The 19,818-nt window shown below is 29.0% G+C and overlaps 1 protein-coding gene across 7 annotated transcripts in view; it reads left to right on the plus strand.

The window, feature by feature from the left end:
* LOC135922740 (uncharacterized) overlaps positions 1-19,818 on the plus strand; it is a 41,290-nt gene that overhangs the window by 16,318 nt on the left and 5,154 nt on the right. For 2 of the 7 annotated variants that reach the window (XM_065457190.1, XM_065457188.1), the window contains 10 exons: positions 4,685-4,990; positions 11,170-11,267; positions 12,849-12,955; positions 13,089-13,422; positions 13,653-13,939; positions 15,512-15,803; positions 15,997-16,120; positions 16,306-16,433; positions 17,670-17,776; positions 18,104-18,505. In XM_065457190.1, the coding sequence (XP_065313262.1) occupies positions 4,685-4,990; positions 11,170-11,267; positions 12,849-12,955; positions 13,089-13,422; positions 13,653-13,939; positions 15,512-15,803; positions 15,997-16,120; positions 16,306-16,433; positions 17,670-17,776; positions 18,104-18,374 (2,054 nt within the window). In that variant the 3' untranslated portion in view covers positions 18,375-18,505. Of the gene's footprint in view, positions 1-4,684; positions 4,991-11,169; positions 11,268-12,848; positions 12,956-13,088; positions 13,423-13,652; positions 13,940-15,511; positions 15,804-15,996; positions 16,121-16,305; positions 16,434-17,413; positions 17,539-17,669; positions 17,777-18,103; positions 18,507-19,818 lie in introns of those variants that run through there. The other 5 variants (XR_010571019.1, XM_065457189.1, XR_010571017.1 and 2 more) reach the window with 5 other exon arrangements.

Raw genomic sequence — 19,818 nt, forward strand, 5'->3', positions numbered from 1 at the left:
CACTTTCATTTATCTCTTGGATTCTTTTCCTCAAACGGTAGCGGGCTTGATTTGGTGACTCCGTCAATTTTTTGATCGAATCCTTGGTTTTCAATAGCATCAGGAGAAAATATATTTTTTAGTTTTGCAAACCGCAATACATGAGGAATAGTATTCCTTTCTCTACATCATCCGATATATTCGTTGTTTTAAAACAAAACCGGTTTAAATAATTACACAAGGGTTCCGATACCGAATATTCTTTGATGTTCAGTGGTCTGTACCCCCAGGGCAATTGAAGTGTCGGGGCTTCAGTTATGGGTAGAATGGTAGGTGGCACGTCTCGATGAGATTTGTTATGCGTCATTTTAGATTATATCATTGAAATTTTCCCCTCGTTTATGTTAAACATATCCACGGAAACCAACACAACTAAGCTACTAGCCGCTTTCCAAATATCGCCAACGATAGTCTAAGGAAATTTCCTACCCCAATCAATGTACGATTAAAACCAGAGGCCAAACCCAAATTTATTAAACCTAGGCAAGTACCCTAGGCCTACAAAACTCAAATTGAAGAAGAATTAAATCGATGGGAACAAGCCAACTTTATTAAAAAATGTGATAGCCCATGGGGATCTCCTATTGTTCCAATAACCAAATCACACGGTACACTCCGATTATGTATAGACTATAAAGTGTTGATTAACCCATGGGTCGAAAACGATTGTTACCCACTCCCTAGAATAGAAGATATAATAGGGCAATTAGAAGGAGGTATTCACCACAATCGATTTAAAGGATGCCTATATTCAAATTCCGGTTACTCAAGAAACGAAACCCTAACTATTAGTACACATCTTGGTCCCTACGAGTAAATAGACTACCATTCGGGGTCTCCACCGCTCCTATGATTTTTCAACGAACCATGGATATGATAATTGCAGGTTTAAACAAAACTACCACTTACTTAGACGACATAATAGTCACGGGAACGATAGAAGTGGGACATTGGGACAATATTCATAAACTATTCCAACGTTTACACAAATACAACCTTAAAATTAACTTACCCAAATGCAAATTCGCCCAACCATCCGTTGAGTATCTAGGACATATAATAGATGGTAATGGTTTATCTCCAAATAACAAAAACACCGAAGCCGTTGTAAACAACCCCACATCCAAAATGGTCAAAGTCGTACAATCCTATATCGGACTAATAACTTACTATGCTAAATTTATCCCCAATTTATCTACAATTGCTCGACCTATTTACAATGAGACACGGGACCGAATTTTTCTGATAAAAGCCATTTTAACGTCACTTCTAACCTTATGCCATTATAATCCCTGTTTTCCTCTAACCTTAGCCTGCGATGCCTCTCCTTATGGAATTGGAGCCGTCTTTATTTTATTGGACGGTAGCGAACATCCACTCGTTTATGCTTCACGTACCCTAAATTCCGCCGAAAAAAATTATTCCCAAATAAACAAAAAGACCTTAGTAATAATTTTTGCAGTAAAACGATTTCGTCAATTTTTAATAGGAAGACAATTCACATTGAAAACCGATCATAAACCGTTCCAAAAAAGAATTCCCACTATCGCTTCATCCCGTCTACAAAGATGGGGAATTATTCTATCCAGTTATCAATATAATATCGAATTCATGGAAGGGATAAATAATAAAAATGCCGATGCGCTCTCTCGCAAACCGTTACCTGAAACTATTTCCGTTAACAAAAACAGTGATTTAAAACATTTGATAATCAATCAAATATATCAATTAACTTTTAACTCTAAAAACTTGACTCAGGAAACACAAAACGATCCAATTCTATCCCAAATCGTAAAATATTTAACCACCGAATGGCTAGATAAAATAATAAATATTAACATATTACCTTATCAACATCTAAAACATGAACTCACAATTGAATACTCCATTTTGTTAAGAAATACACGCATAATAATTCCACAGGCCCTACAAACAGAGATTCTCACCGAATTACATCTAAGTCATGCTAGTATAATTCAGATGAAAGATTCAGCCCGTGCCTATGTATGGTGGCCCTCCATCACTAAGGATATTCATTCCCTGTATGAACTATGCCCACATTGCAATATATACAAGGAAAACACACCTCGGATAAAGGACACCCTTGGCCAAGTGCACAGAAAGTCGCGGAAAAAATCCACATAGGTATAGCTGGTCCCATATTCAATAAATCTTGGTTAATCTTCATCGACACCTTTTCTAGATGGGTCGACGTCACCAACCTTCCATCGATCTCATCCATCAATGTCATTAAAGCCTTAACCAATACATTTAAATATACTGGTTTTCCTGCTACCCTAGTATCCGACAACGGCACTCAATTTATTAGCGAAAATTTCCAAGAGTTCTGCTAAAAAAATTACATTAAGCATCTTACCACAGCACCCTACATGCCGCAGAGCAATGGAATGGCCGAAAGATTCGTTCGAACCTTCAAAAACGCTATGCAAGGCATGAACCCTCTTACCATACAAGAACACTTAACAAATTTTTACATAATTACAACAACACAAAACACACCACAACGAAGTTGGCCCCAGCAATAGTATTTTTAGGCCGACGACTCCGAAACCTTTTAGACCGTCTAAACGAACGACTTAAGCCCGAAACAGCCATAACTACCCCGCCCAAAAAGAACCGTACGAAAAGGAGCAAAAGTGTGAGACCACACCCATAAAAAATCTCCTTGATGGAAAAAGGGGTTGACGAAAAACACCTTAGGTAATCGCTTGTATCAAATCAAAATACAACAAGGAGCATAGATTTTCCACGATAAACAAATCAGAAAAAGAAAATCCCTCGAAAAATCAAATCACTAATTTTAAATGTTATTTTATCTCTTTTTTTGCCATATTTTTTTACCATCCCTTGAATAATCAAATACGAACTTTAAATATATTTTTTTTTCTTCTTTTTTAATATATACCTCCCCCCCCCCCCCGTTACCTATTTAGGGAGGGAGGAGCGTGAATTAGTTTTATATTTATAGCTTATGTATGTATTATTTTTAGAGGCGTTTTATAGGTATTTTAATTATTTCTTTATTTGACATTAGGCTTTTCATTTAGTTTTATCTTGGTAATTAGTTGTTTTTTTTGGGGGGGGGGGGGGGTTTCGGAACTCTAAATAGTCATAGGATTTTTCTTTTTAAGAGTAGTCGAGACAGGGACCATCCCTCCCCATTGCCTATTTAGGGAGGAGTGTTATAAACTTCAATTAAAAATAGTTTGCTCTTATCCTTCGTTGGTTGTCTTCAATACATAAAAATTAAATAAAGTTTTTTCTTTTGTCTTATCGTAAATACATAAAAATTAAATAAAGTTTTCTTTTGTTTTGAATTAAATACTTTTAAGGTTAACATATGGTTTTTGTGTTTTCTTTTTACTTAGGGGTTTTACTTACTTTTGGAGTCTTTAATAGGGTGTTCGGCAAATATAAGTTAGATATTTAGATCCGGGAGATCGCTCTGCATCCAGTGGTCTAAGTAGAGTTCCGGGTAGGTTTTATCCCTTTCGTTTTGCAAAAACGTTCTTTTTTCACTTTGCGCCAATTTTATTTTCATTTATAATTGCGCGTTTTATTTTCCCTATATATAAGAGACCAATTTTTATACTCAAGATATACTTTAAATTTTGGTTTTCAAATTTGCTTAAAATTATAATTATTTTATGTACGTTAAAATAAATTTATGTGTTTTAATTGATGCTTCTTAAATTTTTTATAATTAATTATTTTCTTTTTTTAAATAAAATTTATAAGTACTGTAGTTGCTTTTAATAATCTAAAATGAGGCATACCAAATCTCATCGAGACGTGCCACCTACCATTTTACCCATAACTGAAGCCCCGACATTTTGAAGTTTATAACAAAAAAAAGCTTAAAAAGAAATTAATCTTAATTTTAAGTCAAATAATAGTAATAATCGGAGTTTGAAAAATAATCCTCACTTATGAGCAAAAATCTCTTTCAGAGATTTTTGATTAAATTTTATCTTAAAATGCCAAAATCTCTTTATAATTTTCATGCAGAAAAAATCTTTCAAGGTAAAATAAAAAATTTAGGAATTAGCATTTTTTTAAACTTTGATAATAATTATATAAATTAAATATTTTCATTCTTGCGAATATTTTTGGAGAAAAAAATGAAACATTTTTATTTTGAATTAAATTCAAAAAATTTTAACTCGAATAATTCAAATTTTTTTAAAAATGCTTTGTAAAATTTAAACTATATTTTATTTATAAGGATATCTAATTTTGACGACAAATATTCTTAAACTATGCATATAAATTACTTTAAAAAAATATAAAACGGTATTTTATTTTTGTCCAGCATCTTTTGGTTCGTATTTTACTTCAGGATTTGATTTTATATATAATTAAAATATTTTAATCTTCTTATTATATTAAGTTCTAACTGGTCAATTTTGCATAAGTGTTTTTTAAATATGAATCACCGGTATCTTGAATTATTAATTTTTGTGCTTATGATAACATAAAAAAAAATATATTTAAAATAAATTTTTGGGTGGATTTTTTTATAATCTAAAAGGGTGGAGATAACTGGAGAAATGTGGAGTTCTCAATTCTATAATAAATAAGCACCTGTGTTATCATTTTGATCTTACTTGTATGTTTAAAAAAGTTTACGAATCAAATTTGCTTAACGTGTTCAAACATTGTTGTCCAATTAACGCCAACTATCTCGCAAACCAAAGTTCATCCATGACTCTTTACCAAATCTCATCCGCCAATCAACAAAATCACGAATCAATCGATAAGGATGTCGATAAATTATTAATTAATTTTACAGCCTCCGCTAAGGATATCGATTTAGCTATCGCTTCCTTCGATACCAATAACAATGTTGATAAAAATGATTTTTGCGAATTCGGAAAAATTTGGAATCTCGTTAAAGCCTTATGGGGTCAAGTGCCTGATTATAATTCAAGTTTAACATATTACAAAAGAATATATTAAATGACGCCATTTTGCATGCAATATTTTATAAATTAACCTCCGGAAATTATTATACTGGAATGGATAGTAATTTGGGATTGGGATTAATTCATTTTTTAAATTTATTTTCAAGATTGAATTTAGATCTTTGACGAAAAGGCATAATAATGTTTCTATTAAGGAAAATCACATAAATTTGCCTGCTTTTTAGAAAATATTTAACACAATCAAAAAATGTTCCCCTACACTTTTTGAGCGATGAAAGCAGAGTACAAAAATACCCCCCTCCAAAAAAGCCGTTAATTATTTTTTGACTCTCCACCTCAATTATAGAAAAAAAATTGTTATTGAATCAGTCTTTAATATTATAAAAGAAATATATACTTTAAAAAAAAATTTAAAATTGATAATTGACAAATTAGAAAGAGAATAGAAAGAATTTATGATTTCGTCAATATTTAATTGTTTAAATAAATTTCGTTCCATTGATAAAATGGTTACATTATTAAGAAAAGGATAATACTACAAATTCATGTTTTAATTAGTTTAATCTTACTCATGACCTTTTCGGCACAATATGAGGTAGTAGGAATAGTTAATAAATATTAATATAAAATTGATAAATTAGAGAAAGTAAAAAAATCAGAGACCTGCAGAGGTAACATTTGTACGACCCGGCCCTGTCCGGATTTTTTTTGTCGAAAATTATTTTCGGCCCGGCCCGGTTTTTTTTAAAATATATATTTTATTTATTTTTGATTTTTATAGATAATGGCGATTTCAAATATTTGGTTTTAAAATATACGGGGCTCGGATATTTAAAAAAAAATATTTTCAGGCCCGGCCCGGTCCGGTTATATTTAAAAAAAATTAAAATACGACCCGGCCCGTGTTCCCGGGCCAGGTCGGGCTTAGGGCTGGGCCTGAAAAAAATTAAAAAGTAAACTAAAATTAACGAACAGTTATTCCAGTCTGAATCATAACTCAAAATCAGCATCAGAAGAACTAAATAATGGATTAATATAAATATTTTAATAAAATCAATTTACAATACTCAGAAACTGACAAGTCTTTAGATTCTTTAACCTCTAGGTCATCTGTAATAGTTACATCGCCCATTTTAAGCTATCATATGAATATTTCCAAATTTAGACATTTGTTCAAAGACTTGCCTAGAATTTAAATGGTAAAATTCGTAGATATCCTCATCATCTTTAGCAAATGTCATTTCCGCCATTCCATTTGATGTAAAAAATGATGTTTGATTTTAAAATTTATTCTATTCATCATAAAATCTTTCATTAAACTGCATTATTATCAAATCAAGTGCAGCATAAAACACACTGGTTTTAAAGCGAAAATAAAATATTATATTTAATAATGAAAGTTTAAAATTTTTTTGGATTATAATGATTGAAGCCTTGAACTTTCAAAATCAAATGGCAGATTCTCTTTCATGAAATTTGTGCCTTTGAAAAAACAAATTCAGTCTCCTTTGTCTATCAAGATTAAAAAAATGATATGAGACTAATTTAAATTATACTTTTCAAATTAATCAGGCAATCCGTTTCCACATCATTCGGATTTATTTCAAAACTTTATACCCTTATTTGTAATTGCCAAACTTTTTATCAACAATATTTAATCCAAAACATAAAGTGATAAAATAAAATTTTTATATTATAAACTATATCACCATGGTAGACTAGTGACAGGATCTTCAGAATCCTGTAAATTTGTCAAAGCTATCCACAAGGCATCATAAAGTAAATTATACATAGCTTTATATGATGTGATAGTCAGCTTCTATAAATATAATAAATAAACATTTAAAATCTAAACAGTAGAGTAACATTATCGAGTGGTATTCTTGATGCGTACAAATCATTGCGATTTAGTCACTACATAACTTTGACTTGCTTTGTGCACTGCATACCTTTCTTTAACACAATTGAAATACACGTGACTCTCGTCTAAAATCCCTAAAAGATTTCTTAGTTTTTTTTATCAATTGGCATAATTAAACAATGATTAAATTTAATCGATGACAATAGCACCAAATAAAAGCTACCTTTGGCCCAGCTCTAATCAAAGCAAATACTCCATAGCTTCCACTCATGTTTGAAGCATCATCATAGCTTTGCCCAACTAAGGATTCAAGGGGTAGATTCATTTAACTAAGTTTGTATATTATATTTTTTTAAAAGACCACTCGTGTTATCTGTACAATATATATATCTATGAATCTTTCATTCGGCTTAGACATTTCACTATTTTTAATATATCTTACTAAAAAAGCTATTGCTTCATTTCGAAACATTAACCATAACTGAAAAGCATCTGTGAGATTCAATTGCTCTTTGAATAATATATAATATATTTTTCTTGGTTTCATGGGATTTTAATCCCTTTTGTTTTTTTTTCTTTCAAAGAACAAAAAATTTCAAACCCACTTTCAAATTTTAAGAAGCAGTTGCTTCGTACCTCTCGTCGTTATAGGATGCACTAGTTAGACCATGCAGACCTCTAATACATATCCTTGTCCATAATGTGTGTTTTTTATAGGATTTATCATTCAAAAAAGGGAAAGGTTCGATCAAAAAAAAGAAAAATTTTCATTCAAAAAATAATAATTTTTATATTTTTTAAAATTTTTTTTATAAATTTTATTTTTGTCATTTAAATCTATCGGAAATGTCATTTCCTTCTCATTTTTCTTTATTTTAGATTTTCCATTTTTTATGAAACCTTTTTATGTTGGGTTTTTATTCTTTTTTATTTTGACATTTTTTTTTGAATCAAAAACCCTTAGATTATATTAATATGTTTAGAACAATGTATAGATATTTAACTTAGATATAGAGCAAATATATAACATGTAAAAATAAGAAATTTTTTAAAAATAGTCATTTACTATTTCCCATTTATTTTAAACACATATTAAATTTATAATGCTCAAATCAATATTATTTATTAAAATTGTGGGGTGTCTCCGTTACTTTTTAACATAAAATGATAAAGTGATCAAAGGAACGTTAGACACCGGCAATCTAATGGAACCATATTTACATGATAAACTCTACCTTGAAAATAAAATGATATCCTATGTGGACCATATAGTTTTGTTAACAAAGAATCTAAGAGACACAAGAACTTTCTTCATCACTAACAGTCATAGAGTTTGGATTAGATAGAATAATTTCTACAAAACTTTAATCCCTCCCTTTTTACCACTAAAGTCAAATACCTTGGCGTAACCCTAGAAAACAATGATAGTTGCTAAGAAAAACTGAAAATTAGAATAATAATGGAAGGAAAGAATTCCATAAAATTTTAAACTATGAAAAACAAGAACAAAGGAGATCTCCGTATTTAATCCTTCATAAATAAATTGCTCAGAATAATAAACGGAAATTTTTTTACACATCTCTGCAAATTATGGAAGATTTGTAAAATTTCTCCTATACGCATAAAAAAAGCCACGCATTAAATTCTTAGCCCACATCATAAGAAATTCTGCGCTCCACAGATGACCACCTCCTATTCTGTCTTCTTATAAGATCGGATTCATAGTAGCATCAAATCTAAAGGTGCGCTACAGGGGAAGTCACGGCATAAAAATCACCGGTTTTGAATGGGCGTGGATATTCATTTTGATTGAATCCGAAAATTTAATAATACTTTTTAGGAATATAATCTTTTAATATAATCCGAGGACTATTATTTAAACGTTTATTGGTTGATTATAAAAGGATTGGGCCAAAAAAACCGATACCCGTGAACTGCTGTTTATTTAATTACTTTATAAAGGGTGGGAGCTGATTTTGATTTTTCTATGGTTGAAGAGTAATGTTACTTGATTTAAATTTGATACGACTTGAACTCCTAAAGACATCTTCATGGTAACCACTAGATGTCTGCATTGGGCGGGTTTTTGGTAGGCGGGCGAGTAGGTTAAAAAATTTAAAGAACGGGTGGGTGGGTTAAGAAAAATTTTAAACCATGGGTGGAAGGGTTAAAAAATTTACAACTTTTATTTGTTATTTAAAATCATTTAATTAAACATTGAAAAAAATTCCCGATATTTCAACATTTTTAATACCAAAGTACTGAAAACTGTGGACGAAATTTCAACATTTTTAATACCAAAGTACTGTTAACTGTGGATGTTATCGTCGGAAAAATTAATTAGGTAAAAAATATATTGTATGTTGGATTTGATTTGCACGGAAGAATACAACATCAACATAGATAAAGATCTGATTTATTCGTTTCCCCAAAAACAAAGAGAATTCATAAGATGATTAAATTATAAATACAATCTTTGAAATAGATAGCATCAACGTCAGGATTAAACATTAACAGATAAGAAGATGTGGCTATTACAGAGGAGAGCATTACCTAATGACATAACAAAATATTTAAATCTTAAATTAACGAGTTTTTGTTTTGTTTAATATAGCTACTTAGTTTAGTTTAAGTTAACAATTTATAAATAATTAATTTAAGTTATTTTTTTTAATATTTATTATTAATGGTTTCACTTTTTATTTAAATATCTTATTTGAGTGGAGGATATACTTCAAACGGATATACTACTTTGATGGAAACGACAAGAAAAAAATTTATTAAAGCTATCAAGATTAGCTAGAAAAATAATATTGATATATCCAGCAACTAGTGCTTCTTCTGAACGAGAAATTAGCATTGCTGGAAGGTTTTTAGTATCAATAAATAATAATTTTTTATTATTACATAAATATTTTATTAGATCAAATAAATTCCTTATCCATAATTTAAATTGAATATTTTTTATGCTTAATTTAGCAATTTCCTAAATGATGAAAATTTTTTGTAGGAATGTAGCGCTGAAACGAAATCATTTTTTTAGATGTTAAAAAAATTAAAAGAATGAACTTATTTAAATTTTATATGGGCGGCATGAGTTTAAATTTTTTTTATAAATATGGGAGGACAGGTAAATAAACTATTAAATGGTGGGCGGGTATATTTTTATAAAACTATCAACGGGTTAGGCGGACGGTTAAATTTTTTTTAAAATATTGGACGAGCCCGCCAATCCCGCCCATTGTAGTAACTACGTCCTTATCTTGACATCTTTTAAGGTCGAATTCATAGACTCGTCAAATCTATAGGTGTGCTTGGGGTCAAGGATTAAAAATCACAGGGTTTGATTGGATGTGATGTGAATATATATTTTGCTTGAATCAGATAAATTTAATTTTTAAATTGTTTTCTTTAGGAATATAACCTAATTAGGGCTTCACCGATATTTAAGGGGCCTGGTCATTATGCTTCGACTGGAATATAACTCATAAAATTATGCTATCAAACAAAAATATTTTTAGGAGGGATTAGCAGTGGCAAACAAAATTAGCCTGTGTTTTGGATCGGCAAAACCGATCTAACTTTACAAATTTTAATTCGTCCAAATTTGCTTTCTTAAAATAATTTTTTGTAGCAAACTGTAATTGTATATCGATATTCCATAGATGTTTAAAATTAGATGCCGATTTCGTGCCAATTCTGAAATATACGCATTTATATAATTGAGGTCCTTTCAATATCGGCAAAGATATCGCTACAGCCCAATTTTTAATTATAAATTATAATATATATTTTTTTAAAATTATACATTATTTTACAAAAAGTAATATCTTAGAAAACTAGTATACATTTTATAAAAAAAATCCACACCCCCCCCCCACCCCCTTCCCTTTCAGGATGAAGGTAAAATAAATTCAAATATAAAAATTTTGATAATCATGCTTTGAAAAATTTTAAAAAAATACATTTTAATTTAGAAATAGTTCACGAATTTTTAGGTCTGACAGGAGTGATCAAATTTTATACGTGAGTGAACGGGTCGAGCAAATAAAAAGTTTGGCATTGTTGTGAAATGAGCTTCTAATTTTTTTTAGTACCAGCGTGAGTGGGCAGCAAAATACTAAGCTCCCACCTTCGGATCTCTTTTCTGTCAAATGAGAAAACAGATGTAAGTGAGATTGACATTAGAAGGAAAGGAGCTCCGATGCTACTATGAATTCAGCTTAAGTCGATTCCTCTATCACGTTATAGATAACTTATTATATTATTAAATTTTGGGGAGGGGTATTATTTACACAATATCCATTTTTTCTATTTTGTTAGATGCGATTAATTCAGATTATCAATTGCAACAAGCTCGCAAAATAGCCTTGATTAAATGGATCATCAAATATTCGCCTAATACTATGATGCCACATAATGTATTTATTTTTATTATAATAAATTTATGACTTTTTTATTTTAATTTGAAAACGATTACAATTTAAAATATAAGATACCATATAAGCTATGTGGTAAATAGGATTTTTTGAAGTCGGTCAAATTTGATCAGGTATAAAATTCATATTTTTATGATTGAGGGTAAACCCGGTAATTGGAGTGAGATCAGAAATGATAGATGGAAGTTTAATTAATTCATCTATAGTCCTGGGTCTCATCATCAAAATACCATATATTTAAAATGACATTGCATTTGCTGTATATTACATTTGACAAAAAAAATACACTAATTTATTTCAAAATTAGATTACTCTTACCTGAAATTATAATTATTTTCATTTAAGCAATTTTATTTTTTGTTAAATTGAGGCTTTTTTTTTATCCGTTTACAGCCAAAAAGGAAAGAATAAAGAATTAAATTTAAATAAGAAATTAAAAGACAAATAAATTTAAAATAGCTAAAACTGAGAGGGAAATCAAGCAGGTAGACCATTTTGTTGTAAAAAGTAAATATTGAATATTATAGCAAATGTCTACGAATAGTCGGCCTATTTTTTCATATATATTTATAACGCTATCTCCTAGTAAAATGCCTTTAATTTGTAATTATTTTCCTATTTTTTTTTCTTCTTCAAACCGCATCATATTATTTTATATATAAAGCTGCGCCGATATAGATATCGTTATCAATCTATATTTTAAAAAAATCTATTTGTTACCTATTTTATTTAAAAAAAAACAATATTTTTATCAACACTTTCTGTCATATCGGTTTTAATTTTAATTTTAGGATGTTGAGCCCACTATTGGCGGATATAGAAGAAGGAAAATAGATTTGTGTGTTTTTTTCTCAATTTGAACCAAATTATTTTGATTATGAAACCTATACTGATTTTCGAAATTATAAATATTCTTTTCATGATTCTATACTTACAAATAACATAACAAGTTAAAGATTTATATTTAAAAAAAATAAATATTTACTATATATCTATAAGATATATAAAATATATAAAATAAATTTAATAATATCAAGAAAAACAAAACTTAATTAAGCTAGCTAGCAGGACTTCGTGTTCAATATATAGAACAGTTGAATCTGCAAATTTCCATAGATATTTAGCCGTAAGCAAGGGGTGTGAATCCAAATTAAGGATGTAAAAGTATAAAATTGTTTGGCTGGACATCAATTTTCTCTAAATAGAGTTTAAAATTTCTGAATCCCATTTGGGCTCACAGCCTTTGCCCATAGTACTGACCCTCTTTTATGGCACCTATAATTAAATGTAACTTTCGTCCTATTTATATTTTTGCATAATGAGCTTGATTCGATCTTTCTAGCTAGATTACCTATAAAGATAGGAATTCCCATTCAAAGTGCATCAGTATCCCTCTTATAAGCCTCTAGATATTTGTTGAGAAACTAAATTTTATTAAGAAAAATTGGCAGAATGCCAATATCCATGGTATCAACCCGATACTAATCAGTATCGATATTGGCAAATAATGAGCGATCGGGTGCGGTGCATCTTTGCTTCAAATAATTTTTTATTAAAAAAAAGTTAAATCGCAGCTACGGTTCTGAAAATTCTTCTCTATTGAAATCGTTTTTGCAGACGTTCAATCTTGCCCAATCATGCGAATCATTATGTTCGAAAAGGAATTACAAGTTTACTAAACAGTATCATTTTTATAAAAAATAATAGTTTGGATCATGTTGAAAACGAAGAAATAAAATAATCATCAATTTTAATTGAAATTGAAATGCATCTAAATATATCTCTACTTCATACTTAACTTAGGACAGCTCTCTTAATGTCCCAATCTCAGTCCCCCTCTTCCAACCTATGCACTTTAAACGGGCCTCTCCGAGTGTATCAACTGCTGACAAACACTCATGATCAAAATTTAGCTGCATACCAAGAAAATAACTGTCTAGTTTGGGTGCAGACTTTGGCTATGCATCTACTTTTTCCTTCCAACAAAAAAGTTAAATTATTGGACCATACTGAAGACTACATTGATCGCAAGGAGATGAACATGAATGGTTATACCAATTATGGAAGCTCTATAGAGAGCTGTCTCAAACGATACGAAGATTCGATTGGTTTAGCCCCCGGGACATTGTTTACGCCGGTAATATAATATCATTATTTTTTTATTTGTATTTAATTTACTATGTATCTGTAGTAATATAGTTGAATTATATGTAGAATTACCTTAAAAGCGATTTATCACCACTCTAAAAATAGTCCAGCTCATTGGAACTAGAGTTTGCTTGCAGTTGATTTAAAATGTTTAAGCAAATTCGGAATGCTTTTTAATATTTATATTATTTATGAACCCTCCCCCCCCCCTCCATTTAGGAAATAATGGTAAAGCCGAATTATACGCCATTCGTAATCATCTCTTCTAAATGTCTTACCTCGAATATCGGGAATAATATTCCCATGATGTCTATGCCCAACGAATGTGATTCGGAATCAACGTTGAGCCCCGTGTCCTATCTGCAGAATACTTTTCATTTGTTGAGATTTTTTTGCAGACCATTCACTTACCCATTATCTCAGGCTTTGAGTCCTTACGGTTATACAATGTATGGCGATGTTGCGGGGGGAGACAACTGCGTAAGACAATTTGGATACCTTAATAGGTTTAATTTTCTAAGTTATAGAATTTTATGACCTGAAGAATATGGCTCATTCTATTTAAATTATAAATTAAATTTCGGTTCGAAATTGTCATTAAAAGTGTTGATTATAATCACTTTTAAGAAAATATCTTGATAATTTCATATACTTTATTTTTGTGATGAAACTTATTAAAAGTGAATTTTAATAAGAAGTTATTGATTTCGATTTATCAGTATTTCGGACACTTACTTGGTATAAAAGTTAGTTAGATAATGTTGTTAATTTTTTATCCAAATCAGAATTTTAAAACTATCTTTAAAAAAAGGCCTGCCATCTTGATTTAACGAATATCAAATTTTACTCGGTAAATGTTTTTAAAAAATCTAAGTCTTTATGATGTTATTTTCGTAATATTTTAATAAAAATTAATTTCTAATTTCATCTTCGAAGATATTTTATGCATGAAAATTACAAAAGATTTTGGTATTTTTAGGTAAAATTGAATCAAAAATCATTCTTTTAAATTTTTTTTCAAATTCTGGTTTTTTAATATCGTCATTTTGGACGATGAAACTCAATATTTTATTACATTTATACATTCATATTAGAAAAATGGAGAAGTTGCAATTTTAATTTTTTTTATAGTCTTATTTTATTTTGAATAAATTAATGGTTGGACGCGATCAAATATTTTGTCGAAAAATTAAAAATTAATATTTTACAAAATAATTTTTAGACATGATGTTTCTTGCTAAAATAAGCCACTTTATATTATAAATTACCATTTTTTGAATAAAAATATCGTATAAAAATTAAAATGGTATTTTTTTGCATATGGGGGGGGGGGGGCTGGGCTATCTATAAAAAAAACAAACATGATGTTAATGATTTAATATAAATGTGTGCTAAAATATAAATAATTATTTTATATAGAATGGGTAGTAGAAGTAAGTTAATAACTTTCATAATGTAAAAACATTTAAAATGTGACATTTCTTGGGTTCGACTGCGGGAGCTATAATTAAATTTACTAGATTGTCCAATAATACTAATTTATTAACGAGTAGAGTTGATAGCATTAGAGTCCTGTAAATTAAAAAATTTTCGCCTTCGTGACTTTTAACAACTCGTATTTTTATTTTTATACAGCCCAAAAGTTTAAAAAAATATATATCAATTAACGCATTTATATGAAGTAAAATTAGATAAAAATCAGTAATTGCGTTGTCCTTCATAGATAAATTTTAATTATTACATTTTTTGGTAAATCAAAAGAGAACATCGTTTTCAAGTATATTTTTCAAGCCCGATCCGATTTTTAATATATGTCTAGGTCCGAGCCTGGCCCGGAATATTTTAAAAAAATTAGTGCGGGGCTCTTAAAATATATGTATGTTGCAATATAATTTTTATACTGGCTAATATAATTCTCAATATTGAAAATATTGCTGCAGTATATGACATAACTAAATCATTTTGGCTATCTTGTATATTATTTTAAGCTATTCTTAACTTACAGGTGAATATATTGAAATAAGCATAGATAATGTTTTAAGGGCAGGGGTATTATAAGTTTTATTTAAAAAAAACAGTTTTAAGATGGCATTATTTTTCACCTCTCGCAATCTATGGCCTCTAACCCTCGACCAATCACGTCGCGCGGCGCTTTTAATCGACAGATTGATAGTTCAATCAGAACCACTCTTGACTATTCCGTGGTTACGCTTGTGGTTACTCGCTTACAATTGGTCAGTCAATGGGACTAATGATACGGCGAATCAAGATCGAGAGGCACGTTTGATCGATCTTCGTGTTAGGGAGAAGACAATCAAAGATTTTTCTAATCTTTCATTCGTTTCTGATCATTTGCTAATCGTCTGCAAAGTAATAACTAATACATAATGGATGAATGTTTCAAATTAATATAGAATGTATAACTTTAATAAAGAAGTAGAATAATAAATTAAAGGGATAAATAATTAAATAAAGAAAACATTTCACTAAATTATATTATCAATCAAACAAGCATTAAAATTTATTACGTTATTTACAATAACAATTTTTTTTAAATGTACAGAAAGTTTTATCTCAACACGCCGGCGATAAATTAAACGAATTCCATTGTTGCATCAAACTGGGAGACCTTAATTCCGCTCATTCTTTATTCATTAATGATATCGCGCCTAATACCATATTAGAAGGTTTTTTATATACCTTTTTTGAGACTCCAGATGTGAGATAATTATGCAATGTTCACTGACATACAAAATGCGGAAGCCATGAGTTTTAGCATTTTTTCTAAACCTTAAGATATTTTCATTGGCTTAGAAATCATTATATTTTATCTAAGATATAAATTTTCATAACTTTAATCTTTAAATTTTAGGACATTTTAGATCTTTAAAACTTTGCTTAAATCAATTGAACGAGGCAGAAGGGTCGAACAATTTAGAAAATTGGCGATTCGGGGAATCAGCATATCAAAGATACCTCAATATTATTTGCACCGAGCAGGTTTTATATATAAATATTGCAGTAAACGATCCGTCATTTTACGGAGAGAAAATGAGATGCTGGCCAGTCTTTTAAATATTAAGGTCATAATAAATAATATATTAGCATCAATTACATAAATGCCGAAATCGAGAAATTAAAATTATTGAATAAATTTTTTAATTAGATCATTATTTAAAATTCGGTAGTGTTTTGTTTAGTAAATATTTAATCAGATGATAATGGATAAGCATGAAATAGATTCATTTTTCATACTTTGAATCTTAATATCTCCAAAAATATAGGAGTTGGCATGATAAAATTTTGACTAAACTTCAGTTACATATACGCTTTAGTTTGTGTAAAATTTTACCCAAATCCTAAGGGATCAATCTAATCATGATCGATTTTACTTGAAATGACCCATCTAGTCGTTTTTGGCCTTTTAAAATTTATTTTATATTAAATAAAAATATTTATTTACTGAATATTTGATGATTGAAAAAAGTAGATATTTAGAATAGGTATACCATACCAAATTTGATTTTATAGCTTAAACTCAATTTTATCATGTTAATGTTATATATAAGTTAATTTTAATTCAGTAATATCGATGTGTTTTTTAATAAAGTTCAAAATAAACTTGAAATCTCAACTAGTTCCATTAAAATCTATATAAACTGACAAAAAGAAAGTAAAACTGAGGGAAGCTTGCAGAGGTCTATTTTTGAGCCCGGCTTAGCCCCAATTTTTATAAAAAAATTATTTTCAAACCAAGCCTATCTATATATTTTTTTTATAAAAAAGTTTTTTATTACCCGGCCTTTGTTTTTTAATTTTTAAGCCCACCTTGGATATTTTAAAATTTTGTTAATGAATATTTTTGGTAGTATTTGTAAATTGTAATAAAGGAAATTTGAAAAATAAATGGTTTTAAGTGATCTATTATATAATTCTTCTATATGATTAATTAATTTAAATTTATTTTTAAAAATAATCAGCCCAGCCCTGGGTATTTTATTTCCAAGCCTATGTTTTTTTATTTCCTTTCCGACTCTGTATGAAATCTACCATTTTAGGGAAGAGAAAAGAAAGAAGAAGATGCCGCTTTAAACCAGCCTTGCAAGTCTTCCCTTTTTTTAATATTAAAGGCAGATTTAAGAGATAGTAGTTTTAGTTGAACTTAGCGTTCAAATCATTTAAAAGGTCTTTTATTTTTTTAATATATCATTTTTATTTTTCATGATTCAAAATTAGATGGATGAAGCTTCAATACCTTTAGATGATCTATTACAAAAAACGGAAATATTTTTGTCATTAATAAAGGATTGCTGTAGTTTACCCAGCATGACTAATAGTCAAAAGTAATTAATTTCATTAATTTTTTAATAGCTAAAATGAACCGAATGAAATTTATTTTTCCCCGCTACAAAAAAAATGCAAATAGAGAAAAGTTTAAATTCAATGCAAAAATATTTGGCTCTTACTTTTTTATGACAAAAAATTTTTGTTTCTGAAATAGATTACTATTTGACTAATAAAGCTATGTATTAAATAAAATATTAGAACCAGAAGGAATATTGAAGGAAATTAAAATTATAAAAATCAAAGATTAGTAAATGATTTAAAATTTCTATATATTTTATATAATTATTCATATCATTTTTTTATGTTTACGGAAAATAATTAAGACTCGCTAGGTATCTTTTGGTTCAAAATACAAGCTCAATATTTTTAAAATTCCTCAAATCACATTGTACCCTTGGTAAATTCAAATTCTTACCCAATAATATTAAGCAGGGTTTACTGAAAGATCTATTGGAATTAGAAAAATGTATTTACACTGCAAACAATTGGATCAAACATAATCAATTAGGAAATGATATTTCATCATTAATTGATGGACGGATAGGCAAAGATTTCGATTTCATGTTCAATGTCATGATTCCTATGCTTCGATGAAATAAATTCTCCCTTTTTTAGAAGCTTTTTATAATTATTTTCTTTTATATGAGATTTATGTTTTATAGCTTAACAATCATCAAATTTACTCTAAAAATGTTGAGATTTCATGTAAAGAGTGTATAATTTGTAAAATTTTCACCAACATATTTATTGTTTATGATATTGATTCACAATAAACTATATTATAATATGGAATTAAATATTAATTGTATTATGGGCATCAGATTAGGCGCAGGTTCTCAGTAAAAAAATTTATAAGCCGAGCCCGGCCCATGTATAATATTTAAAAAAATCCCAAGCCTATATAGGATTTTAAAGACCAAGGTGCAATATTCAAATCATCTGGCCTAAGATTCGTATGAGGATAAATTAGCAGGCTCCATGATATTTGTATTCGGGCCCTACTGAATTAATCGCTGGGTACCTTACATGTCTTCCTTGACTATAGATAGCAATTAAAACCATGTCTCCCTTTGGAATTAACAATATTTTACATTTTATGCATGCATGTGATCCAATTCGGTGGCCTATGGCAACTCTCAATGGTTCATCTGATACGAGACCAAGGTTAAGACTAAGAAATGCTTCCAATAACTATTCATACCATGATAAAAATAAATATTTTTAAAAAGAAAAAGTTCTTTTATAATATTTTCCAGTCATAATAAGGCTTTAAAAAATTTTCCCTGAACATCTTATAGTTGGAAAAACTGTATAAAGTGAACCAAGAAGAAAAAATTCTTTAACAATTTAAAACCTAAGACTTAGCGTGCATTTGAATTTAAAAAACATGTTTCAGATTTAGCTTTATTGAGAATAATATTTTTAAAAAATTCAACTATATAATCTATCGCGTCGAAAATATTTTTAGATGATCCGTAGATGGTGCCATCGTCTAGATACCATATATTTATGTCTAAGTTAAAGAGTTTTTAAAGAATAAATTAGGTTATATATGCCCAAGCTAAATATGAATGGCATGGTCTCTTTGTTGTATACCCTCATCAGATCGTATTTTATAATCCCAAATTTGAGATTGATTTTATGCTAATAACTAAATTTTTATTTTTTATTACATATTCCTTAAAATCTTTACAAGTCGATTTAAAATTATGTTTGTTCAATAATTCCGCTTCTAAAGCTGTTAAAGATAATCGATTGCAATCTTTTGTCCAGAAATTTTTTAATAGACTAAATATACGCTCTGAATTAGTATTTGAATGGGGTAATGAGGAAATAGTATTACATATTTTTTCAAAATTTGGTTTAATATTTTTTGAAAAATGTATGCATCTATTTTCTTGGGCTAAATTTGATACATTATTTTGTTTGATGAATTAAAGCAAGGAATATCTAAAAATTGAATATATATTTTATATTAAAATTTATTTAACTTCTTCGAATTTAAATTAATTATCAAGTGCTATAATACTTGGATTAA

This window comes from Gordionus sp. m RMFG-2023, chromosome 1 (assembly GCF_954871325.1).
Source record: "Gordionus sp. m RMFG-2023 chromosome 1, tfGorSpeb1-WG-v2, whole genome shotgun sequence".
NCBI lineage: Eukaryota > Metazoa > Nematomorpha > Gordioida > Chordodea > Parachordodidae > Gordionus > Gordionus sp. m RMFG-2023.